This window comes from Manacus vitellinus, unplaced genomic scaffold (genome assembly GCF_001715985.3).
Source record: "Manacus vitellinus isolate BGI_N305 unplaced genomic scaffold, ASM171598v3 scaffold_6_pilon, whole genome shotgun sequence".
In the NCBI taxonomy this organism is placed as follows: domain Eukaryota; kingdom Metazoa; phylum Chordata; class Aves; order Passeriformes; family Pipridae; genus Manacus; species Manacus vitellinus.
This window is the reverse complement of record NW_021940750.1, coordinates 33,224,711-33,251,491: the sequence shown is the minus strand read 5'-3', so window position 1 is coordinate 33,251,491 and position 26,781 is coordinate 33,224,711. Positions and strand designations below refer to the sequence as shown.

Below are 26,781 nucleotides of genomic sequence, written 5' to 3'. Positions count from 1 at the left end.
AAATTAGTGTTCAAGGCTATGCCATGTCCACATTTATCAGATTAATTGATAGATCATAAATACATCTCTGTAAAGTCTCAGATTTATTGCTGTGGAGGGCAACCTAAGGATAAATTGAATTAAATAAAATCAGATTTGTACATCTCTAGGCTGCTGGATGTCTCTTTTAGTCTCCCCTGCAGATGCTGGATGTGATGCTTTGGATCACTCATGGTCTTAAACCAATGGTGTTCCACGCCCATCAATGGGGTGATGCTGGCTTACACCAGATGAGGATCAGATCTGTAGCACTATGTCTGTCCACCTCACATTTGGTTTCATACTACAGTCAGATTGTACCAGATTTGTTAAAATATGTTTAAACATACAAGAAAATGGACTAGAGGCATGATGACCCTTTTCCTCAGGTCAAGGAGAACTTGGAGCTTCACTCCACATGGCACATCCGATCCAGACATGCCTGTCCACACAGAGAGGCTGTGATGGCATGAACAGATCTTCGGTCCAACAGGAGTTTCCCAAGGCAGCCCGTGAGTGAGGAAAATCTGCTGAAATGCCTGAAGGGCCACCAGGGCCATCCTGGAGGGCAGAGTAGTCCATGTGCTACATGTCCCACCCGTGGGGTTTGCTTACCCAAAGTTTTCCTCCTCAGGCAGGTAGTGGTTTTTGGCATCAGGTCACTACATCACCGCCTTGCATCATGCCAGCTTGGCCAGCTGGTTCACAGTGGAGGAAATAAGACTTGGGTGCTACCACATCCCTACCCAAGCTCTGCCCCTTGATTGCTCATGGGTACTAATTACAAAGGAGGCTCTCGCTCTGCTGCTGTATAATTATGCAAAGCACAGTCCGAGCCTTAATATAGCTCTGAGCGAACTGCTTTTGGTTTTCTCTGAAGAGAAATTTAATTTTGGACCAAACAACAGAGCAGCCTCCCAGCAATAGAATCTGTATGGAACGTGAGGTAGACACGGTGTCTGAACTGGAGCTGCTTCCCAGGGGCTCTTGCAGGAGGTTGGTGTCTCAGTGCCTCTGTTGCCTTCGGGTTCTGAACTCACGGTAGCAAGTTCAGAAAACTGCTTCTTTCTCCATGGCAATCAAATATTTGGGTTTGCAGAGGAGCAAGGGAGGGTAGCAGATTTTGGATCATGTGTAGAGGCAGTGTAGGAGGCGGGAGGATGCTGACTGCTGTTCTGGTTCTGTTTTAGAAGCAGCATATGACCACCGGAACATCAATTTCAGCGAAGAGCGTGTTGCCCTCTCCTCCATTGGAGCTTTCCAGCACATGGCAGACTTGACGAAGAATTGCTGCTCTCCTGGTGCGCCCCAGCCCCCGGCGAGCGAGGATGGCCAGGATGTGGCCCTTCCTGAAAAACCAAACACGACCTTGCTCAGACCTGGCAGGCAAAACCAGCCCAAAAGGTAACAACCAACAACCACGCAGGAGATGGAGCAAGGACATAGCAAAGTGCCAGGGACCGTCCCCTCACCACGCTGGAGGAGCCACCAGGAGTTGGGTCTCCAGCTTATGGAGGTATCAAGCCAGTGATAATCAGCTCCTGCCACACCGCACTGGTGGGACGCCCTCCTGCTGGCTGGTGCTTCAGGGAATTTCCTCCTCTGTCTCCACACACACGTGATGCCTATTTCAAGTTTTCCTGAGAGGCTGCAGACCTTTTGTTTAATGGTTATTTTGAATTGAGTAATGGAAGTGCTAATATTTAGGAAGTTGACAGGCACCAATTAGATTAGAGCTGGGAAGCCAACTTGGAAACATACCCTGTTCCAGTAATCTCAGTATATACAAATTCCTCAACGTCTCTGAGAGCTCAGGGGAAGAATTAAGAGACCTGAACAGGAAGCAATGCAGGTCCAGCAGGTTCCACCCCGTTTTCCAAACTTGATTGTTAAAAATAGTATTACTCAATAATGGAAAGTCAATAATTAGATAAATCAAGAGGACGAGCCTTAAAACCTGGCTTGGGTCTGAGCCTAATGATGAAAAGGTACCACAAATTACAGCCTTGTAAATGGCTTTTCTGAGTGGAAAATTGTTTTCAAATAGCCATCATTGATGACTAGGCATAATTTACCTCCCCCATCCTTCCCAGAAAAGGCACTGCCTCCTTCGTCAGCTTAATCTGGCCACTGAGATTAAATCTTTTTTTTTTTTTTTTAATAGGTGTGTTCACCTAGGAAATTACTCAGGAACAAAACAGATTTAATGTGCTTTTTTTTCTCAATATTTGAGGGTCCACTTCAGTGTTCTGAGCAATTAGTTGAATTTATGGTTTGTTTTGATTGTATAAATGTCATCCATCAGAAACAGTGTAACTCTGTACAAAAGCCTTCGAGTTTTTTTCCTGAAATTACTCTGATGAAATGGAGTTTTCTGCAGTCTGTACCACTGATATTCATTCTCAGTTGTTGGTAGAAGAGCTGTAGAAGAGGAGGTAACTTCTGATTTAGTTGGCAGCTGTTTAGCCATGCACAGAGCCAGTCACTTTGTTTACTTTTGCGGTAGTTTTAAATTTTTCAGATGCAGCTTTGGAACAACAAACGGAAAGTATAAAAGAAAGAATATGTAATTTATTCCAAAATTTAATGGTTGTGTTGAGGTCATTTCAGAAACCACAGCTGATCTCCATCAATGACTGCCTCACTTTGAGGTCTGAGCCTCAGAAGAGGAGACAAAGTATTTGCTTCGAATCTGGAGCCTACAAATCAGCAAACTGGGCTGATACTGGTGATGCACTGAAATCAGACCAGAGCTTTACCGTGAAATAAGGTTCATTTGGAGCAAAAAAATAGAATTCAGTGATAGGATGCATGGGAATGGTTGAAAGCTGTGTCAGGGGAGTTCTAGACTTGACATTAGGAAGCATTTCTTTACTAAGAGGAATGTTCAACAGTGGAACAAGCTTCCTAGAAAGGTGTTTGATGTCCCAAGCCTATCAGTGTTTAAAAGGCATTTGGGCAATGCCCTTAATAGCTTGCATTAACTTTTGGTCAGTCCTGAAGTGGTCAGGCAGCTGGACTGGATGACCGTAGTAGGTCCCCTCCTAATAGACTGAAATAGTCTATTCTATTCTGTTCCATTCCATTCTAAAATGAAAAGGCTTTGAAGTTAATTTGTGTGCATCATAAGATCTAGCAGACAGGGGGAAAGAAGAGAAAGTATACAGACATAAAGAGAGAAAAATAAGATGGGATTCCCACTGTTGCTGGCATACTGACCTCTACCATATGGCTACCAACAATGAGATGAAGAGCTCAGGATGGAGCCCAACAGTTCTGGCATCTGTCGTTTTGTGTACCTGATATCTGGATAATTCTGACACAGCTTCTTGACATACACCTTGATCTTGTCCTTTTTCTTCTCTCTAATGATCTTGGCAATGTGGTGTATGGCGGGAACAAGCCAGTCAGAGTCAGAGCCCTGTGGATGAAGAGGCACATGGGGATGTCAAGGGGGAGAGCAGCACCTGCTAAATGCCTTTTTCCCTACAGTGCAGAGCTGGGTGTGAGGCAGAACTGCTGCAGGCAGGACAGGCTGCCTCCAGCAGGCAGCAAGGTGCCAACAAGCAGTTCCCCTGAGGCCAGACTCTGCCCTTCCCGGTGCTCATGAGCATCCCATGAGTCAGACCCTGGTCAGGGCACTGTGGCTGTGGTCTAGCACACAGGCAGATGCCAGACTTTACCTCCTGCTGCCTAATAATTTCATGTGCCTTATTTTTGAGAGGGGATTTAGTGCCCTGGATGCCTGACTTTCTGCAAAATCCAGTTAATTCAACTTTGGCTTCCCTGAAAATCACAGACTGATGTTGCTATGAGAGACTGAAATGTTAAAGTTAATGACTCAAATAATCAGCTATTTTCAAAAGTGGCAGGGTGCTGCTTTGCTGAGGCCAGGTTTGCACCCAGTTTTTGAGTGTGTGGTGGCAAAACCTCTGATCTGTGTAAGAACAGCCCAGGCGCAGAGCGCGTGAGCACCCACCACTGGAGGGTGACCGTGACAAACTAACCTTTTTTTAAGCAACAAGGTGGTTTTTGAGCCAGATAAGGAAAAAGCCAACAGGAAGCAGATCCTGTGAGGTGGAATAATGTTTTTTATCATGCCAATTTCCTTCTTTACACAGCTGGTTCATGTGTAAAACTCCCCCTTCATGGGGAGGTATTGGGACATTCACACGTATCTTTTCTGATAAGGCATAACTGGCTCAACTACACAGGTGTGAGAAAGAGCAGTCATGTTTTAGAAGGGGTCATGAACCATCAAAGACCCCAAAGCTGCTCCAGACTCATTTCTGGGGCCTTCCAACAGAAGACTGCATATTATCCACAGCATTATATCAGACAGTGAGAAACTCCTGCCCCCTGCCATCCCCCCCTGGGAGGTACCTGGGCATTCTCACCCGAACCCATTAAACCCATTGCAGCCTTCTCCCACCTCAGATGGATCAAGACTGCGACCATCACTTCAACCAACAGGCACCTAAATTGTGACAATCAAGCCTCATCGCTGGATCCATGGGTGGTGATATCTTTCCTCTCCACTATCTACTCTTATGCTTTCTTTCTCTTTCTTCCTTTCCTTTACATATTTTCTTAAGCGGTATTTTTATACCTTTATATTGTTATATTACTATAGACAATAACCAAAATGGCTACATCCCTCATTTCCATTGCAATCAAATTGTTCTAAAATAAACCTGCCACATATATATATATGTTTATAAACACTGGTAATTCAGTGTTGTTTCACTCTAATCTGCCCCAAGGGATCTATTAACAAGAACCTCAGTTACCTCGCCTTCACAGATGGGTTGTAACATTGGCCTAGCCACAAAACATGCAAAGCTGCCACTGTAGAGAGGCTGATGGGCTAGAAGCCCACACCATGAACCTGCAGTAACAACCTCACTTGCTCTCTTTTAAGGACTTCTATACTTCTTGAGGCTTGACCTCCTCAGAATCCTGCTGCCTTTGTCTCTGGGAAGCCAAGTGGAAATATTGTACCTCTGGGAATGGGCCAGGAGAGAATTCACATACCTGATCAATGAGAGTATTATGAAAGATTCTGGCTTCCAGGTCCATCTTTTCGCTCACTTCTTGCCGTGTCTCCCTGTTCATTCTCCATCTGTGTTTGATGACCTGTGTGATATATTCCTTTACCACATATCTATGAACTTCACGTAGAAGCTCCTGGATAAAAAAAACAGACCTCATGGTTTTTCTGTGGTTCCCATACAAGGCCAAGGCAGTGAAAGAGGGCAGGGAAAGCTCTTAGGTCTTTAGCAGCACCTGAGGACATAGAGGAGGTACATGAAGGCAACACACCATCAGCACATGCTGCCCAGGCAGGCCCTGATGAAAGGAATCAGTGGCTTACAGTCCCTTGCTCTGGCACAGAGCAGTGGCTGCACCCAAGGGAATGCCACGGAAATACTCCTCATCCTGAAATAGCCCACAATTTTGTGTTGGTAGTTTGGGTTCTCAGTAGCAAAGGGGGATATTTTGGATTGTTTTAAAAGCCAGTTTTAATGGTGCTTGCAGATTTTAAATACAGAGCAGTTGTCACCTATCTCTTTATTTCACAACTGCATAGATGTGAAAGGAGCACATAAGCCTGCAACTCATGGAATTGCAATGTTCAGAGGCAATTGTCATGAAAGCTTTCTGTTCTTCTTTAAACAAAATCAGTTTTTGTATTTGAACTACAGGAAGGAAAGTTGTTCTGTAATTCACATGTGGAAGTATAGTAATATCTGAACTCCTTTGCATATGCAGTTCCCACAGTTATAAAGAGCAACCACCACTGTAGAGGAATCTGCAGGTCTGACCACAGCCTGAAAAGGACATTGTGACCCTCCCCAGCATCGCTGTGCCCAGGTGTGGGATCAGTGGCCTACCTGACCCGTGGGCTTCCTCATGTGCTGCAGGTGCTCAGAGAACTGCGAGACTGCTGATGCCAGTGAGTCTGGCCTTCCTGTGTCCAAAATCCAGTCCTTGGTCAGGATTTTCTTAAGGAATGGCTGAAAAAAGACCAGCTCACTGATGGCACTGGTAACATTCAGATTAGCTGAAATGCCCTAGCTGAAGGCACTCAGCTGTACACCTGCTGGCTTAAAACAAAAATCACAGAGCACTGATGGTACACTCCCTCTGCAGGAAGACACACCCAGAGCACAGAGCAGGGTGAGTTTCTCTCTCCACCCCAGCGAATTCAGACACATGTCTCCCCTTTCTGGGTAGGCATGCCAGTGCAGAGAGGAGAAGCATCGCTCCCTGAGCAGATGTTTTGGCATTAAAGGCTTACTTGAGATACCTCATTTCTTTTCTCTGTGCCACCTTCTGACCCACCAGCTCTATTTCTTTGGGTAGATGAATTTGTATCCCTACTGCATAGGTGAAGAAACAGATGTGAATGTTAATCACAGAAAACTCAGGCATGATTAGAACAAGCTGTGTTGTGCAGTCATGTATGTTACTGTTACTTGGGTTTGCACCAGCTATGGAAATGACAGGTCACTTGGGAGTGAATCTGTTGGAAATTAGCCCAGTAATCCATCACCCCTACAGCCTTGTCCACAAGGAAATCAAGTTCCTCATGTTCACAGCCCTTCCAGGAGGCTATCTGTACTCCTGCAGACCTGCATGAAGTCTCACTGGGATTTTCCTTCTGCTCATTGGTCTAATGTGATGGGAGGGGAATAGCAGCTGGGAGCATCTCCAGCTTGATGCCTCATGATCAGTGATGACATGGGAGTTATGGCAGTCTCACATCAGTCCTGGGTTCAAGGTACTCTGACCAAGTGTTCTCAGTGGGTTATTGTCCTTGCTGGGTCCCTAGGCTTAATGTGCCTTCACACAGAAACACAGCAATATCTGCTAAAGACTTCTGGAAGAAACTCCCCTAAGGGCCAAATGCAAAATATCCCTTCTCTGACACATCCTCTTTGTTCTTTTCTCCTCTTAGCTCACAGGATCTCTGGCTTTAGACTCCTGGCAATCTCCTTCCCAATTATTTCCCCCTCCTTGTGCTCTCCTGCTATGCTCCCAGCCTGCTGAATCACAGAATCATAGAATCAGCCGGGTTGGAAAAGACCTACAAGAGCATCAAGTCCAGCCCTTGATCCAACACTGCCGTGGCTACCAGACCATGGCACAAAGTGCCAAAAGAGCTGTTTAGAAATGCTTTGCCTCAGCCTCTCTCAGTTCTCACATTTCGGGTCTCTTGCTCAATGCCTTGGCTTGACTCCTTTCCTTGCCTGTCACTTAGGCTCCAAGACAAGATCTATAGTCACTGGAAAGTCCCCTTGGCCAGGCAGACTGGGCTTAGGTTGCATCAGTTCCCATGACTGCCTTGGTTTTTGAAAGTTATGTTTGGGGATTTAGAAAGTGAATGAGATTGAGTGAAAAAGGATGTGACCAAAGGCTTGATTTGCCTCATCTCTTGTATTATACCAGCTAGAGCTAGTGGGCCCCAGCTGGCTGAGACCAGAAAGGTCCCACCTACAGCACCTGGGAAGCACAAACTTCATTGCAGCACATTGCATTGCATTTTAGGCCTCAACACAAGCTGATATCAGAGCTTTATCAGCTGATACCAGAGCTTTAGCATCCTCATGCTGGAAAAATCAGCCTTTCTTCACCATGGGAACAGGCTGGAAAAATCACCTCTACCAGAATTAATTCTGTCCTATCTGAAGAGGCTGCTTACAGACCATGATGGCAGATCAACGAATCAGTAAGAATAAATCAAAGTCCTGAGAAATCCAAACGTTTTAGTAGAAGAAAAAATGTCTCATTGGTGGTGTTCAGCTGACTTCCCATGTGCCTCATTATGGGGAAGGTTTTTCCCTACTGCTTTGCCTGAGATACTGGAAGCCACTAAATATCCTTTTCTTTTGATGGTTGTAAACAGCTTGACAAAGGTGTCCTTGCTCAAAGCAAAAAACTCCCAGGATGCCAGAAGTGTTGCTTTGAGTTAAGGAGGATTTCTACAGGAGTGTTAGGCTTGATGCATTTTGGAGAGACCATAATGTCATGCACTGCAAAATGAGGTCTAGTTGGTGAGACAAGGGAAGGATAATGGCTCTCAGCTTCTGCAGTGGTCCTGCACATACCCCTTACATTGAGGAAATAACATGGCCAAGATCCTCTTACCTGTGTTTTCGTTTTTAATTTCGTTAGAAAAATATTTGTGAAGTTCCTTGTCAGAGCTGCCAAAATCTTCTGCAGTTCCTCAGTGTTGACTTCAAACTCTGTTTCTAACCCTGACCTACAGAGAGAGAACACCAGTGAGTTGATGTTAAAATGTAAACTATTACAGTGCCCTAAGCATTTTATCTGGATTGGAATGTTGGATATTATATTTAAATAAACTTTTGTTTGTAGTACTTCCTCTTGGAAACACTTTATGGGTCAAAGTAATGGCTCCTTTTGCACAATCCTGTGCACTGAAAATGAGTCACAGCTGTGACTGTGCCTAAAAACCCCACAGATTTCCTCATCAGGTGGGATGGTGCAGCCATGCGGAGCAGTTGCATAGGCTGGTTGCTCTTTCACTTGAGCAACACCTTTGCTAAATGGTCTGCAAGTACCTGGGAGAGCACTGAGCGGCCGTGGGTGAAGAAATAAGTAAATAATAAAGCCAGAGAAGGGAAAATTGCTGAGCCTGTGTCCCCCAGAGCCCATCTGAATCACTCCACGCAATGTCTATCATCAGCAGCTAGGATGGGGACTATGGGTATGGAAACCTGTGGAATTTCCGAAGGACAGTGCGTACTTCTGCAAGGTTTCACCCCATGAGGAAGAAAACACAACTTCTGAGAGGTTAAGGGAATCCCCAGTGTGTGTGTGAGCTTTGGGGGCATTGTGTGCTCCTGTCTTTCTTCTCACTTTCCATTCCCGTCCCACTGTAACACACTTTGGGGAGACGGGGGGCGGGGGAACTGAGGAAGCAAGGCAGCACCAGTAGTGCCCGAGCTTCCATGGATGTGCCATATCCACTGCTGTGACCACGGAGAATGGTAGGTTCCTGCCTCTGCCCAGACTTTGTACGTCTGAGGTTGCCCAGGCAGGACTATAAAGCACTCAACAGCATCCCTGTCATGCCAGGCTGGAGCTCAGGGCTGCAACTCCCGTTGAATTCTGGGTCCCGCATGCAAAAAATCATGCTGTTAGGTCATCTAGCTCTGCCCAGTACTCATCACCTCAGGCTGATGAATAGACAGCTTGACTCAGGAATAAACCCAGCAGAGCCAATCCACCACCCAAACGCTGCCAGCTCCCTGCCTGGGGCTGTCGTCTCCCTTCACCCCCTCGCTAGTCTCCAGCAGGGAAGGGGAGAGCAATTTTCCGCAGGGTCAGGAGGAGGCAGTGAAAGCCAGCTCCTCGGCGAGGTTAGCATTGCTGGAGAGACCGTGCCATCTAGAGACTTCCCTACGGTAGTGCTCATTGCGGCTGGAGCCGTCGGCTCCTGCGAGACACCGAACACGAAATCCTCTCCATCCCCTCAGTAATATTTGGCTTATAGCATCCTCACAGGAGGCAGTGCCAGGCAGCAGTGCAGCAACACGAGCTGGAGATCACAACCCAAGCTTTTTGGTGGCTAGAGCCCACGCATTATTCCTGTGCTGTTTTGCTGGGTTGGCCTCTGAAGCACCATATCTGCATGGCAGAGATGACTCCAGATGCTGAAGGGTCCCTGGGCCTCGGTGGGCCATGTCCCTGCGTGGCTGCAGACCATCCCCCTGGGGCAGGCGTATGAACAGCACCAGTATTCCATGGAACTGGCACTGGGAGGGGCTGTGGCAGCTGTGTAAGTGGCTGCAGAGTGGGATGTGCAAGGTCATCATGTGCCACAGCACTGGGCTGAGGGATCAGACCCTGGGACATGCACTCACTGGCACCATCCTACTTATGGAGAGAGGGATAGTCAGATCTCTGATAGTCAGCACTGACGATACCTGTTCATCAGAGGCACTTTTCAACCAGTGGCTTGAAATAACTAATTCATGCAAAGCCCTGGAAGTTCCAGCTGCCAGATGCAATGGCAGGGGTTTATTTTCAGGTTCAGTGCTTTCATTGTTTCCTCCAGCCCAGCACCAAAGGCAGCCTTGAGACCGTGTTTCTGGGTTTGTACTGCTAACCTCCAGAAGAAAATGTGGAAAAACCCCTCCTCTGAGGCTGAAAATGAGTTTAAAACTTTCATGCAAGCACTGCATCTGTTCATGTTTCTGTCTCTTCATGCCTGTGACTATTATCTGCATCCCTTGGTGAAAATCCTCCTGTGAGGTTAGAAGGGCTGGAGACTGAGCACCCAGTGGGGCACCCCAAGGAGACCTTGATCTTTCCTTTACAGATGCTGTTACCCTCCCAGACCCCAAAAACATGGCATCTCAGCTCAGGGGGAGTGGACTTACATTAGGTCGTGGAAGCTGTTGATGTAGGCAACAACATAGGGTGCAAAGATGGGGCTGTCCTGGGCAGTGCTCCAAGCCTTCTCAAACTCCTTCTCAAACCTGCAAGAAAAGACACTCAGGTAACACTTAATGGTGGGGGGACTGAGGATGGCTCATCTTCTGTGTACGTGGTGATGTCAGGAGACACCCATGGCTGGCCCAACCTGTCCCCTCTGTATGCAGACGTGTTTTCTCCAGCTGTCACAACATGTGTGTGCACTGGAGGAAAATAGATGGCAGATAATTACAGGTTTAGGATGCGCTCGCCTGAGCAGGTACAGAGCACTTTTGGAGAGATGCCAGGGATGTGGGCAGGCCAACTCTTACTTTTCCTCATGCTGAGGGTTTAATTGCAGCTGTGGTACTCAGGCTTGTAAGCCTGGACCTTCATCTTGCTGGCTTTTGGGACAATATATTGCGTGCCTTTTTAAGCACAACACAGGCAAAGGATTTACCTGAGGGCTGATTTTAAAACAGAAGGTGAATAGGAACAGGGTAGCACATCTGACTTTTCTTCCCCCTGACCTCAGTGTCAGGTAGCTTTTTTTTTTGTGTAGCACAGGTTCTATGGGTTTCACAGCTGTTTTACAGACAGGTCTGTGCTGATGACAGGAAGCTGTGTGCTCAAGAAGGCTTTGTTTGATGGTCCCATTCTTTGTCAGGGTAAAGGGATCTGCTTAGGCTGGCCTCAGGCGCTTGTATCTCAGGTTTGTTTCCATAAAAGCTTAAGTTTCAGTGGTCCTTTGAGAGCTATTGCTGCCCTGGTTTGAATTGTACAGTATTTTAAAAAAACCAATAAAAAATAAAAGGAAAAAAATAAAAGAAAAAATAATTAAAAAATAAAACAAAGAAAGAGGAAAAGAAGAACAAAGAAATAAAAGAGAAAAATAAGAAAAATGAGGGAAAGAAAAGGCCAGAACATCACTGCCTTGTTTCTCCTCAAAAACCCAGACAGACTTCAGAGCCAAATAGCTGGTTTGAACTACCGTGCTCACTCAGGGCATGGGAGAGAAGTGTAGATCGCTGGGCTACTAGAGATGAGGGTTTAGAAGGGAAAGTGTTGCCTTTAGTGCAATTTGGACCCCTGCCATGCCCCAGGTTCATGATGGGAGAAAGCAGTGCTCAGGCTCCCCACCCATGCTCCTGCATTAGCAAACTCCACACTTGGTGCCTGCTGGAGGTGGGAAACTTCAAAGGTTAATGCAAAATTATTTTTAGTCTTGCTCATAGTTGATTCACGTCAAACAGCCTTTCTCCTCCGCAGATTGCTGCTCCGGCAAACATCCATGGACATCCCAAATACAGCCCTGACAGGGGCATCAGACAATGTGTCACTGTGCTGGGACCCTCTGCAAGCCTAAAACCTTCCCTGGAGCATTCCCAAAGCATGTTGCGGCGGGTAAGACCTGAGACCATAACGTGGAGACTATCAAGTAAAAAAACCCATTATTTCAGCAATCTCCCTTGGACACTGGGTGAATTTCAAAGAGACTCAGAAGGCAGCCCAGCTGTATGTTTTGCCCAGGTGTAGCAGAGAGGGTCTCACCATCCATTTTTATGCCCAAAGACATGGGAGGTCAGAGAAAACCCTCTCAGCAGGACTCACCCTAGGACACCCAGATGATGTTCTGGGCAAGCAGGCTTTGGGTCTGAGGGGTCCATAATTGCTGCTTGCTCATGGCTGAAGCTGCAAGTGACCAGCATCTCATGCACAAAGGTCCTGGATGGATGTGATCACGGTGGTACCATCCCTTCCCAGACAGCAGCTCCTTCCTGGAGCTCTGGCATTAGATTCTAAGGCTTACAAGAGTCCTGTATGGATCTATTTATGACTCCCTCCAGGTTGTTCTGCAGCTTGCTTGTTATTTGGCTCACTGTAATCTTTAATTCTCCAAGAGCAGACCTATACCTGCTTGATGCCAGCACCTGGTCCAGTGCACAGACCTTTTCCCTGTGTTTTCACCAGTGTGAGACTCATTTGAAAAGAAAGTACTGCCAGGAGTGGTAATGACCTTGGTATAAATTCAAGCAGCTCTGTCATGCACAGCTCAAGCATTTTTGTTTCCAGGCTTCTGCTGATAGCTCCAGATAACTTCATGTACTCCCCGATGATCTAGAAAAGGGCACAAAAAAGCTCCAGTGAATGGGACAGACATGGGAGAAACATCCTTTCCAAGGATCTCATGCAGCTTTGGTTAGTAAGGATGGCTTGCCTAGCAAAGGGGCAAACAGCCAACTTGTTGCCAGGAGATTTTCATTATTCTCTGGCAGTTTTAAAAATTATAACACAGAATGGGCTAAGAAGCACTGATTGATTTGTGATATAATCATTCATCCCTAATTGCTTCATGTCCTTTTGCTGTCTGAGTGTGAGTTAGAGGTGGTGTTGGCTGGAGCTCCGACCTCACCCAGTGTCATCCTCCTCTTTTGGGGGGTTTCTGGGAGGGATCAATCAGCAACCCAAGGGAAGCTGAGCGGTTCCCATGCATGACCCCATGATAAGGATGACTATAAGCCCCATCCCTAGAGGCTCACACAAGTCCCCTTCTCAGGAGTGGTAACAGGGCAGCACAGAGGGTCAGGCACCACCCTGAAGCCTTGTTTGCACTGGGACTCCTCCTGGATTCCCATTCCCACAGTCCTGACTGCACCTCCAGAGTGAGGCATGTTGTAGTCCCATTCTGGTGCTTACCAAGGCCTCCTATCCATCTGCTAATCCAATTCAGACCTGCCTTCCCCACGATCACATAATGTGTAGTATTTCTCTAAGGAAAAATAGTCATGGCAGCAGGCAAAACTCTTTGATTTTCTTTTTCTCTCCCTCTCTTTTTTGTTAGTATTATTTAATTGAAGTGACTCAACCAATTGAGTGAGGAGAATGAATCCAAACCCCTCCTGGATTTATTACCCTGTAGCCCCTAAACCTAGTAGGAGCTTTTGTTTTTTGTACTGTTTAAATTGGAGTGGCTGTTACTGCCTACGGCCTTTCCACAGCTTCCACAGCCCCGGGACAAAGTTGTTCTTTAAGCCAAGGGGTTTTTTTCTAACAAACCTTTTCTTTCCATCTTTTTTTCCCTTTCTCTTTCTTCTTTCTAATCAAAGAGGCTTAGGGACTTTAAAATCAGTTGCCTATTATGTTGCTGACACAATTGACAGCAGGTTTAATTTGCAGCTAGAAGGCAAGCGGGAGAGCCAGAAGTTGTAATAAATGTCATTTTCTGCTCTAATGTATTCTGCCAGTGCGTGACTTACATAAATTATGGCAGGAGGCAGTACCTCGACCCCAGAAGGTAACAATTCAGTTTCCCTGGAGCCACAGAGGCCCCCCCAACATTACCCCAGCTAATTAAATACCGTTTGAATATCAAAGGAGAGCGAGGCGTGGTAGAGGTTTTCCTCCACTTCTGAATGAACTTCCTTCTCCCACTTCTCTGTGACCTCTAGTCTCAGGATGTTTCCAAAATAACTTTTGATTTTCTCCTAAATGTTAAACGTAGGAAGGAAACATGCAGCTCAGGATAAGGAAGCAAACATGAATACAGAGGCTCACTGCATTTTGCTCCATTGTCACGTGTGTAAGGTTCACGTGCACAGCATGGAAAGGTAAGCAGAGTCACAGGTGTTGCTCCAGTCCTGTCAGTCTAAACAGGATCTCAGGAGAAATCAGGAGCTGTGCTGTGTGTGGGCAAGGTACTCTCATATCAAAGGAGAGTCATTCTCCTGGCAGGAAATAGTATGTCAGCTGTTTGTTTGATTACAAAGTCCTCCAGCACATGGAATGCACCAGGTCAGGATTAAAGATCAAATCGGTCCTCTCCAGAGGTACAGCCATTCAAGTAACCAGCAGCAGTGTTCAGTCCTAGCTGATAAATCAGTCCTGTTGCTGGTGAAACAGTGAGCTTTCACCAGCATGGTGGAGCAATACTGATTTCATTCAGCTGGGCACCTTGAGCTCACCTTGATCAGTGCCCCGTTTCAGAAACGGTTTGCAAGAAAATGACTGAGCCCAGCAAAAAGCCAGGAAAGCTTGTAGTCTTACAAAGGGTGCCAGCAAGGACTGCAGAAAAACAACTGCAGAAGGAGCTTCCTCAGAGGGCATGAACCATGGGGGCGCCTTCTGGTGGGGATGCCAAAAGTTGTCTACCTGTAGCAAACCTCAGATGTGCTGGAGAAGATCCCACACAGTGACAGTAGCAGCTAAAATGCCTTTACACCTGGCTTTGCAGTGCATTCAATCTGATAAAGCCCAGCTACAACCTTTCATTAAGCCTCTGCCACACTGTGTGGGTCTGGTACAGTCCCTTTGACTCAGCTTGGGTCCCTGAGTTGGTGTTCAGGACCTTCTTGTTTTTCATTAAAGGGCATTCTGTGCGGTGCTGGCAGGACTCAGCAGCTGGTGGGGCTAGAAACCACAACACGGTCATCCAAGAGCTGTGCCAGGGAGGCTGGGGCTCCTGTACCTTCCCTGAGGGGGCATGTGGGGACTAGGTCAAAGCTCTTACCTTTGCAGAAGCAATGTAGTTGTTTTTCAGTTTATCCCAGTCAGCTGGTGTAAACAGCAGGGACAGGTTTTCTGTCTTAACCTCTGGTTTGAGATCAGGGTGACCCAGAAAGAGTTCACTGGAAAGATTCAAATTAACAAATTATATTGCCTCAGAGTGTGAATAAACTGATGGAATATTCATGCAGCATGAACTACGTAATTATTAAGCCATGAGAAATATACTTAAAGCTTAAATTGTGATGCCTGTTTTCAAGATTTAACAAGAAAATCTTTCCTTGCTATTCACAATCCTAATTATTCAAACCCAAAATGATGTAAGGTTCCAGCCCACCTCAGAAATCATGAGACTTCTGAGTTGTTTGGACATGAAAAGTGCTATGAGAATTTACTTTTTAAAATAAACAACCTGAAGCTGATTCATTCGACTATGAGCTTGCAAAATGCCTTTCAGGGTAATTCCTGTAGTAGCTTGCTGCTTTGTCGCTAGCTGATCCCCCTGGCTCCTCTCCCGTGTCACATCACGGCTCATTATCAGCCTGTTATTCTTCTCTGTGCATTATCCGGAGCAAGGGAAGGCGGCAGAGCAGGACCTGCTCCGTGCAGGGCAGCCCCTGGAAGGCGCTCCCATGCCTGGGATTCGAGCCATGTTCCCCCGCAGATGGAAGTGGTGGGTGGATGTGCAGCTACAGAGTCTGACTCCGAAGTGTGCTCAGCTGACACACGACTTTACCATTACCACTCACTTTCCTCTGGACTGACATGTACTCAGACCAGCTGATTAGCCTGGAAGCAGGGAAAGGGAGGGAGTGCCTGTGCTTCTCTCTCTAGGGCAAGAAACGTCATTAGCCTGTACAATTGAATGTGCTGCTCTTGCAATCTGCCACGGACTGTGGAGGCATTGCATCTTGCAGGGTCATGAAGGTGGAAAATGGAAAGAAGAAAATATTTATGCACTTGATGAAGGTAGGGCTTAAGTTTCAAGCAGTCACCTGGTTACCAGGGAACACAGTTGTGATGTCCTACACACAGCCTGCTCATTCCCTCAGCCAAAAAGGGTTCCCATTGCCAAACCAGCACTGTGCCCACAGTCAGGTTCGGATCCAAGTGAGGATTGTACTGTACAAGGTCAGCCTGGTGCAGAGTGACTGCTCAGCAGAAAATAAACTCAGCTTGCTGATAGTGTCCTGGAGTCAATGGTTCCACAGTGATGGTTTAGATTTCCCAGAGAGGTACATCTGCACATGTGGAGCACTGCACAGCCCACTGCTACCAGAGTCTGCTGCTCATTCAAAAGGACATCACAGATCTAAATACAGACTCTCCACCACAACTGAAAGGATTGTCTCAAGTGTATACTTGAGGAGCTTAGTCCCCACTCTTTCTTTTTTTTCATTAATTTGAATTGTAACACCAATAATGAGTTTCAGTCAGACAATTTCTTCTTTTTTGGAATGGGTTCCAAGGAGCAATGAAATTAAATTAAATTAAATTAAATTAAAACAGCCCAAACCATCAAGGTGATTGCAAACAGTGCCCCAAACAGCTGCAACCTCTTAACAAGCTTTTTCACAGCTTAGTTAGAGAAATATGGGGGGGGGGCATTTTTCTTTCATGCAGAACCCAGCTGCTGAAGTTTGTTTCTTTCCTCTCTCTCCTGCAATACTGGGGTGCAGTACAGTTCCCAGGGGCTGAGGACGTGCAGGAATTTCCCTCCAGATGAGATCAGTAGGGCCTGATGATGCTGAGGGGGTTACACACATCATCATGGTCACCACACTGTAAATAGGGTTTTAGGAGTAACTGGACAAGTTCACGAAGAAATATGTTGAGGGCTGCTCAAAACAAAGACTACCTGCAGTGCAAGTGTTTCTTACCCAAAAGCTATTTCAGACTAGGGGTGCTCTGGGAAACCATGTACTGCTGCTTGCCCTGCTCCACCACTGCCTCCCTCCCTGGTCATTTTTGCCCACTGTTTGACTTAGTGCTGATACTCCTGCCTTCACTCCCTCTTTGTTGTTTTTTGGAGGTTTTTTTGAGGGCTGTCAATTGCTTTGCATTTGTCCCTTCCTTGGGCATCTGGTTCAGGCCATTCTTGGAGACCAGCTACTGGGACAGACAGGATTTTACTTTGACATGACTGTTCTCACATGTTTATTTCCAGACCCGTCTCCTGTGAATGTTGCTTCTCATCTCCTTCCCACCTCGCTGTGTATCTCTGCTGAGTTTTAGTCTGGGAGCTCTTTGGGGCTGGGGTGATGGGCTGTGGTCTAGGGCAGGAAATAACTGAGGACACTGACACTCGATGCATGGACCTTCTGTGAGCAACTAAGATGTCTCCATTGGCTGTACAAGCAACACAGTTTTTACAGCTTTTACAAAAAATTCCTGCCTGTACCCCCATACATCCAGGGTGCCCTGAGGATAGTGTTTACTACGTCCCTACAGCTCCTAGAATATTTCAGTCCCCCCTGAATTGCAAGGAGCCTTAAGAGGTTCTAGAAACCTCTCATTCAACTAGCAGACATGTCTGAGACAGAGCCTTTGTTTTTATGTGGATAAAAATTCCACTTGATGATGTCTTGGCACCTCCTCAAGAGAACTCTGACCCCATGCAAGGGGGTTAATGTGGCCCATTGCCAAATGCATCATGGTTTTAATTAAACAGGAAAAAGACCTCCCCCACAGGTCCCTCCCTGTGCCTGGAAAAGTCACTGAGCAGCTGTTGGATCTTGCAAAATATCTGCAGAAAGGAGCAGGTTTATCTGAGCTGTGAGGAGGAGCTTCCTGCCATGTGGGAACAGCTAGTGGGACAGGGAGGGGAAAAAGGGGGTGAGGTACATCTTTAGAAAACAGCAAGTGCTTTATCCACAAACCTTTGTCCCCACCTATTAACACACTTGCTATCTGGCTCCACTGTAGAAGTCACTGTGTCTCTCCTGCTCACTTGGAAAGCTAAGAATAGCTCAGTGCTTTTGGAGTACCCCACCGCCCTGCCGCTCTCCGGAGGAGGCAGAGGAAATGTGACGAGCACAGCAGCTCACCTGTGGTAGGTGTTGGCCACCCAGTTGAGCAAGGTGTAGAGCTCATTGAAATCCAGCAGTCTCTGGCAGAGGTGTTGCAAATGTGAGGCAATGGCCTTATGAAAAGCCTCCACATATGTGTCACACACCTGGTACTCCTCGGGATAACACTTTTTTACTGATAACTTAATTTTCAGTAAATCTTCCCTCAGGAGTTTCTGGAGGAAATTTAAGTGGAGATCAAGCCAAGAACTATCTTCTTCCTTTGATGCCATGGGTGCCTTCAGGACTCTTTTTTTAGCACTCTCGTTGATTGCTTCCCTCCACATCTCCCTCCACTTTCTGGGCCTGCCAAGCAAGTCTGACCCAGGATGAACAGCTTTGTCTGTGTTGGGATGAGCTGCTTCTTCATGGGCAATTAAAGTCACCATGGAGGTCAGCATGGTTTCCTCTACAGTGGAGGCTTCCAGCGTTCCCTCCACTATGGACTGGATAGCATTTGTGATGGAGTTATAAAGGAAATTCACATCCTTGGATTTCCGTAAAAGCTCCTGTGGGTTATCTTTGTATTTCTCAGCATTCCGTTCAGAGATAGTCTCATCTTCCAATAACTTGATACTTGCAAATGCTTCCAGGAGTTGTCTTTTCTGAATAAGTTCATTGATTTCCATTACTGCAGAAAGAGAGGGGAAGGGGTTGGGACAAAGCAGGTGTTAGGTTCTTGACAGGTAGGTAACAGGACAAAATGCCCCACAGGGAGGCTTGCAGGGGGCTGCTCTGAGTAGCCAGGTCCCAGTAGTGCCCCTGAGACTGACCCCCTCGACCTCTTCAGCTCCTGTTTGACACAGGAGAGGAAAACAGTGGGAATGCAATCACTGCAAATCGAGCCACATCTCTAAAGTGCCGGTTACAGAGGTAGGAAATATCCAAAAAGCTGATGATAGCCCTGCAGGAAAACCTCAAGCAATGGCTAATGAGGCTGCAGAGGGGGATACTGGGGGCTCAGGCAGCATAAAACCACCTCTGTCTTTGCCTCTCTGCTTGTGTGGAGATGAAGTGTGACTGGCATCAGGAAGAATTCAGAATATACCATACCAGTAGGATTTCCTTTAGCATATCTGTCCTTGTTTCCTGTATACCAGTGTGCTCAGCACTGCTCCTGACACATTTTTTGGAACATTTCTTGTTTAAATGTAACCTTGGGCAAACCCCAGGCTTCTCTCCTTTTCTGATTTTGTGCATTATCAAGGTTTCCTAAAATACATCCAACTAATGTCACAGCTAAACTAGCTTCTGCATTTTTGAGGCTGAACAAAATGCAGAGATGGTTTCTGGTGATTCCATAATGAGGTCTCTCTTCTTGAGATGTAGGGACTGAGACAGCAAGCCAGAGACTGGCCCATCTGGGACTGGCCACCCTTTGCAGCCTGTGTCAGTCACAGAAACTGGCTTCTTGACACAGGTAAGATGCCTCTTACCTGTTCCAGACATTTAGATGTTCTGTGAATGCCTGTGGTCTTCAGCCTCCTCTCAATCAAAAAGAGGGACTTCTGGAGGACCAGAAGACACCACTTCTTAGCTCTGCAGTTATTGCAACCTGCAGTAATCTTTTGGCTGGGGAGTGAGGAGATTCTCTGGGATGGTGGTCCTGGTATCCCGGAATAAAGACCGAAACACCAAGTATGCCATGTATGTGAAATTCACCCTCCTGGGGTGGTTCAGGGTTGGATGACTTGGCTGTTCACCTCTTGTATATAAACTTACAGTCAGATGCCAAGCACTGCCTTGCACCAGCGACGTTTGTTTCCCAAGTGGCAAGCACTGAGTGGTTTGGGGAGGTGTGTGCACTGGAGGGGCATCCAAACCTGTAGGTTTGGGGTGCTCCTGGTGCTCAGGTCTCACATGGGTTTTCCCCACTTCCTTTGCTTTTGGCCCCCACTACCAGTACTGGCTGGTGTTGGCTGAGGCTGGGCCAAAGCCACCAAATAGTGCTACCCCAAAGTGTGTGTGGGGGTAGCAGTAGCTGAGGTCTACCGAGTTTCACATTTACTTTACAAAGCCTTGCTCATGCAAGAACCACTGCCTATTTGCCAGTAAGACAGGAAGTATTTGCCATGTGTTGAGGAGATCCAGATGCACTGTTAGCTTTTGAGAGACCTTGGGAAGCTCTCACCATCTCCAGCACTGTAACAGATGCTCTGAACAGGAGATCCCACTGTGATACTGGGCATATATTAAAGAGAAGGGAAAGGGTCCTATTTAGGCATGTGTGACCACTACTTCTGGGACGTACACATATTAAATGATAAGGAAAAATTGGAGAGTACTCAAAGAAGATATGAAGGACTGGTCCATAGCCTGTAATTTGTGCCCCTGGGCTTGTCTGCACACGGGTTTTATACCATATGTATTAAATTATCTGTGTAGTATAAGAGTATCTGTATAAATACAGAAATATGCCACATATGCCAACTATTGATACATCATAGAACATATAAATCTTTGAGTACCTATATGGTGCTACAGTTGCTTCTACACCAGGAAGGGAGGGAGATTGTACCAATTAACTTAGTCTCTTCTAGATAAATTAATATAAAACCTGTTTTTATACAAATGATTGCAGTGAGAGACTAGAGGAATACATTCTCTTCTGTTTATCAAAGTGAGAAAACACCATTTAATCACCATCTAGGATAATTATTCAGGGAGGTGATGTTGGGTGCTAAATGGATCTTTAATTTAGCAATACAAGATCAGCCAGCTGGTGGTTGAAGGAAGACAATTGAAAGGCAATTAACTATTATTCAGCTTAATGGTGCACATGGTGGAGTCTCCATCACTTGCCATACTTATCTCAGGATGGGATGTGTTTCTGACAGAGCTGCTCTAGTCCAGGCCAAACATGAGTTATTGAGCAGAGAATGGGCATTATTTATGCAATTATTCAGCTCATTTGTTGCAGGAGATGAAAAATCTTATGATAACATTTCCTGTTGCTCCTCATCTATGACCCTTTGAGATCAGACTAGCAAAGTTCATGAGACAGGCTCAGATCCAGCTTACCGACCTCACAATGTATCAGTGCAAAGCAGTAAATAACTTCACAGTGAGGTAGAGCACATTACAGCAGTGAGACAATGCCAGCCCATCTATCTGATCCCTGTGGTACTCTATGCAGAAGATCAAGAATTTCTTTCTAGAAATTTAGCCATGTCAACCCACCTCAGTCTATCTCCAGGTGGATGCATTTTAGTACCTCTGCCTTGAAAAGATGGAGTGAAGTGGTGCCCAAACCACGATCAAAGTCACTGCAGTCTGCCCACACTTGGGGAAAGGTGAGAGCTATGCTAAAGGTAGTTATTATAATTAGACCAAGACCTATCTACATAATGCTGACAAAACACACGAGAGTAACCAGCCAGAGGAAGACAAACAATAAATACTTGCAGCACTGCTGTTGTGAGAAGGACAGGTGGAAAGTCAGTGTAAGAGAGCAAAGTATCTGTGAAAGTGTCTTTGGAAGGCAGTCTCTAAGATTAGGAACCAAAGTGGAGATGCCAAGTCAGATCACAGCCAAACTATCTTTTTTCCCCATCAAGGCCTTGCACCAACCTACAGAGCACAGTCAGGGGACCATCAGTCTGAGAGCTGAAGAGCAGAAATTGTCCAGAAGGGCAATGCAGGCAATAGTGTCAAAATAGTCCACACTGCACTTCCAGGTATTGTCAGACCAGCAGTTCCCAAACTGTGGTCAGCAGATTGGTGACTGATATGTATGAAGGGCGATATGTCCACTGACAGGTTGATGGGTAGGCTGCTGATATGGTTGAAATAATGCAGTGGTGGCTACAGAGCAGCATGTTCAGTGACAGCAGGTGACCTGCCCAGCCTGGGCCAGGTAACACCCAACGAGACCGTGCAAGGGATGCAGTTGTCTCTCCCTTGTGATGGGATACCTTGTTCTTTAGCACCTCTGTTGGGTCCAACACTTGCACACTGTAAATTAATGTAACCTTCAAGGTTACATTAATCCTGCCAAGCAAATAACACTGGTGGTTTTGCTTCTTACCTGAAAGAGGTTTTCCTTGAATGGGCTCTGCTTCTTTATTTTCACCAATCTTCTCTACACCATCGCATATTGTGGTTTTGTTCTTCTCATAGCTCCTAAATGATCGCAAAAGTCTTTTTCCTTTCCAAGTGCCAGTATCTTCCTTTCCACTCTCTTTGTTCGGACTTTGTTTCAATTTCCAGGTGCTTAACCTTCTAATACTTCTTTCAAAGAACCCACTGTCCCTGCTGTGTGAAGTTGGGCTGCTCAGTTCAGAAGTAATCTCCATCTTTTCCTCCCCAGCACTGCTCCTCGGAGAGGCTGGTTCTGAGGTCACAGTCCTTGGGTCTAACTCCATATTTCTATTTTTCTTGTCTTTCAACAAGAGGTTTACCAAACAGGTTGATGGTAATCACTGAAATGCATAAAACAGCAGAATTAGAGGTGTTCTTAACAGGATATTACTCTGCCTCCAAAGTCAGTCCTGGAGTGAAAATCTGGCCCATTCTTTTCCTGTGCATAATACAAAGATAGGGAAAGTTGTTGTAGCCTGCAGCTGCTGAAATAATTTCTCTACCCACAGACACCAGATGCTGGCCTGCACTTGGTGCTCTGGGAAGCTCCACTTAACTCCCTAAATCAGGAAAGTGGCAGCTATTTCTCCTGCACCAAGGAATCATTAACCATCAGAGATGCTGAAGTCTGTGCAAAAATACCATTTCACTTGGTAGCAAGGTATGGTTTTACTTTCCATTCTTCTAGGTGGATTTCCAGCCATGCAGGAATGATGATCCCCCCTTAGTCTCACTGGGGTGTTGCCACTTTCTGATCTGAATATGGCAACTTTGGGTTATGTTGTTACTTCTGCTCTACAGCTGCTGGGGGTGGCCCAGGGGTGAGTGGTTCCCAGCGGGTATCCGAGCTCTGCTCTAGCCCCTTCCATTAAAACCACAACTATCTCTGCACTCTGAATCATCATGGTTACAGTGCAGGAGGCCGTACAATGCAGAAGGGGCTCACATTCTGCCTCAGAGCACTGCATCCCAGCATGCCAAGAATGGGCATCTCTAAGGTCAAACAAAGCTCTGCGTGAGCTGCAGGGGATGCTGCAGGGGATGCTGCAGGGGATGCTGCAAGAGATTTCAGATTTCAGCAGGAGTGCTTCTGTCAGTGCTACTGGGCTGCAATCACATCCCCTGCACTTGCTCAGCTCCTGTCCTGCTGCAGACAGACTAACTCCCCTCTGCCCACCCTGAGGGCTGGCCCAGATGCTTGGGAAGGGGGAAGAGAGAGAGATTTTGCCTTCCTTCCCTTGCAAAGGGCTCTCATCAGGTCACCAGTTAACACAGCCCACTCATGGAGACATACTTTGCATAGCTGAGTGTGGAAAATGCCATGTTTCCCTGGCACAGGCTCAGGGCAGCTCAGTGAACAGTTCAAATCATTAGAAACAGCTATTGCTTGAGGTGACCCAGGAACTGCCTGTCTCAGATCTGTCCAGCCCAGAGGTTGAAATATGACTGCAGTGAACGGACATGTTGGGACTCTGGAAATAGATTTCACCCTTCCTCAATCAGAGTTTCACTCCCTTGTGCATGGTTATTTCACAAGCTGTGAGCTGCAGGGACTGCACTTTCCCATAGGTTTGCTGAGCTGCTCTCACAGAGGGATCAAACCCTGCATCACATGCTCTCACAGGAGTATCTAAACATTCATTGCCTCTCTCAGGATCTCACCCCATCACAGCCCATACAGAGGGTGGGAGGGAGAGGAGGGCACCCCATTGTCCGGGGATTTCAGTAGGAAGGAGGCTGACACCTAGCTCAAACTCTGCATGGGGACTCTATGGACAAAGCAGAGCAGCAAGGATCAGAGGGACAAGCTGAGCAGAAAAGGGAGCCAGGGAAGAAGGAACAAGAAACAGGCAAGAAAAGGGATGGAATATATACCCAAGTACTGACCAAACTGATCCCATCCACGGCGAGCTGGGATGGCACAGGAATGATCCACAGGAATGGCACAGGAATGAAACTGAGAGCAGCTCCCTGCTACAGGAAATCCAGGGGAGATGCAGTGGCAGGTGGGCAGCTCTGCAGGGCAGAGGACCAGGCCAGTTCACCCACATCAGCTGACTGGGACATCATTCCTCAAGCACATGCTGGTTGAGGGGCTCCCTCTGAGAATGGCGCTGCTCTTCGTCCTCCTTTTCCGTCTGAAAAGGGCTGTAAAAAGTGGACAAAAAGGCCTGTCTGCACCTGCCCAACACCTCCAGCACCTTCACCTCCTTTTTCACCGGGAGAGGCTATGACACTGTTTCACTTTCACTATGTCTGAGAGTTTAAAAGAAGGAAGGAGTTGGGGGAAAAATGCTGCACAACCTCCATTCAAGGTTAATTATTACCCTACAGATGGAGGTTTGAACCAGACGTTCAAATGGGGTGAGCTGCTGCACTGAGCTGGCCTGGGACAACGGTGGGCAGAAGGATTTTGGCATGTGGTCCTGCCCCGGTGGAGTGTCTGGTTGGGGGGGTTCAAAAGCAACCCCAGAGCTGCTGTGTGGGAATGGCTTCACTTCATCACCTTCTGTCCCATTTTTGCGGATCATGAGTGGCTCAGTCCCAGTAATGATTGCCAGGCAGGGTGAGGGACAGGGGGCACTGTGTCCCCTGGTTAAATATTTATATATTCATATCCTCACTTTGCTCCAAGGGCACTTATTTCCATGGGGTTGCTGGCCCTGGATCTCTCCATTCCTGGAGCATTTGGGAACCTTGAAAGGAACTCAAAGCAAAGGAGCACCAAAAAAAATGAGACCTTGAAGGTTTAAACAACACTAAACACATTCACTTGTTTTTTCACTGAGTGGTGTAAAGTGATTTAACTCTGGGGAAGTTGCAGTGCCCAGACAGAGGCGAGTTAGGCTGCCAGGCTGGACACACCAGGCAGTTCCAAGTGGCCAAGGTCCTGGTGTAAAGCAAGAGGGATAAACCAAGAGTTGTTACCATGCCACGGGCAGTGTGTGCTTCTTTGCTTTAGGAGCCTGCCAGCATGTCACCCGTCAGTGTGACAGGAGAAATAAAGGAGTTAGCAAGGGATTGATGCAATAAAGTCCAGTGACATTTGGACTTCATGCTGTGCAAAGGAAAACAGAGGAAGAGAAGAGAGTTGAACAGAGTCTCCTCTACCTCTGGGAGAGATTGTGTGTCCAGGAGATGGAAAGTGTGTGGGATGGGAATAACTGTGATCAATTAAACAGGGAAGAGTGGCAGCACGTTCTGGTGTGAAATTGCCCGGATGGCAAGATGGGACTGGGCAGAGCACTGTTTGTGGCAGGAGGAGTCTTGACTGAAGCTTCCTCCAGCTTGGCAGCCCAGTGCTGAGCTTTCTGTCCTTGGGCTCTTCAAAGTCATGTTTAAGACAGAGACTGCCCTGCTGTACTGGGGAAAACTGTAATCGATAACTGTTCTGCCATCTGCCAGGTTGACAACATGGACAAAGGAAGGAGTTATTTACTCGGGCACATGCTGAGGTGTGGAAAGCCCCTTTGGACCCAAAGTCTGACTAAACCTCTTTCCATCTCAGCTGGTAATTTTCTCCTCCATCAAACATTTACAGAGGGTTGGTTTGTACAGACAAGCTCACTATGACTGGGGTGCAGCCAGAGCAGGCAGCAGGTCCAACATGGGTGAAGTCTGATCTGGATCTCCCTGGAAGTCGTAAGCTACCTCAGAACACAGCTAGCACCAGGGCTTGCTGGAATGCTAATCAAGACAACCCCAGGGGAGCTCTGAATCCCACAGCTGAGGTCACCTCTCTGCTTGCAACCCTTTCTAGTGCTCTCTCCCAGCATTGGCTCCTAAGGAGCACCCCTGCTCCTCCTAAAGCCATCAGGGCAATGCTGTTTCCAGATGTCTGTCCCCGGGAGGTAATGGAGTGAAATGTTAACAACAATGCGGCTGATGCTTCCCAAAACAAAGTTTTCCCATTGGCATTTATTATAAGAGATCTGTTAGATCTCTTATAAAATAAAGAGATTTATTATAAGAGATCTGTTTGGTCAGTGCCAGAAGTCTGGTCATCTCACTGCAACCTGCTCAGCTGAAAGCAAGGATTGACTGAAGCTGCAGGAGCCTCCCACATGTTGGTGTTTCCCATGAAAGCAGGATTAACATAATTCTTTTTACCCTTGATGAGCTTTGAGTCTTGCCCCATGCACAAGCACACTTTCCCACATGGCTTTTGCAAAGAGTTTTGTCAAGTTGTAGGCGCATTAAAAGCGACTATAAATAGGGCTGGAGAGAAGTGTGGTGGAGGGGGTACAGAAAATGTCACAGTCATGTGGAGGGTCAGATCAACTTTTCAGAGATCTAGAAAATAAGGACTATGAAGAGGAAATGAACGTGTTTTGGCTGTTTAAGTTAAGAGAGGCCAAACAACAGGTGTCAGCTATGGAAAGGACTGATGAAAAAAGGATGGGAATAACTTGCCCTCCCTCTGCCATGGGGAGAGGACAGTGATCCTCTGCCTGATGAAGCTGCATTATCAGAGATCTTCAGGATGGATTTCGACAAGTGTCTGTGAGCAGCAGTTTAGGTGCAGTTCCTGTCCTGTTTGCCTTGTGCATGGGGAGTTACCCCTCCAGCGTCAAAGAGAATGCACGAGTTGCCCTCCTTTTCTCCTTCCCTCCCTCTGGGGCTCAGGAGTCTCTTCCCAGCAGGTATTTGTACTCACAGATGTCCT

At 46.8% G+C, this 26,781-nt stretch overlaps 1 protein-coding gene across 1 annotated transcript; it reads right to left on the bottom strand.

Annotated features, from left to right (window-relative positions):
- Positions 1–24,322, bottom strand: EXOC3L4 (exocyst complex component 3 like 4). Its single transcript, XM_008919489.2, has 12 exons — positions 24,003–24,322; positions 22,063–22,456; positions 18,015–18,666; positions 14,972–15,089; positions 13,824–13,949; positions 12,482–12,582; positions 10,431–10,529; positions 8,170–8,284; positions 5,913–6,035; positions 5,053–5,205; positions 3,318–3,439; positions 1–1,367 (listed from the first exon to the last, which is right to left on the bottom strand). The coding sequence occupies exons 2-12, from the start codon at positions 22,397–22,399 to the stop codon at positions 1,205–1,207; spliced, it is 2,109 nt and encodes a 702-aa protein (XP_008917737.1). The 5' UTR covers positions 22,400–22,456; positions 24,003–24,322; the 3' UTR covers positions 1–1,204.
- Between the last annotated feature and the right edge of the window lie 2,459 nt (positions 24,323–26,781).

Bases quoted from the DNA above. Each gene is read 5' to 3' on its own strand.
- EXOC3L4 (XM_008919489.2), bottom strand. From the start codon at position 22,399: ATGGAGTTAGACCCAAGGACTGTGACCTCAGAACCAGCCTCTCCGAGG. The intron at 12,583-13,823 runs GTATTTAATTAG...GCCCTTTTCTAG, and splicing joins TCTCCTTTGATATTCAAACG to ATCATCGGGGAGTACATGAA. The intron at 8,285-10,430 runs GTAAGTCCACTC...CTCTCTCTGTAG, and splicing joins AACAGCTTCCACGACCTAAT to GTCAGGGTTAGAAACAGAGT.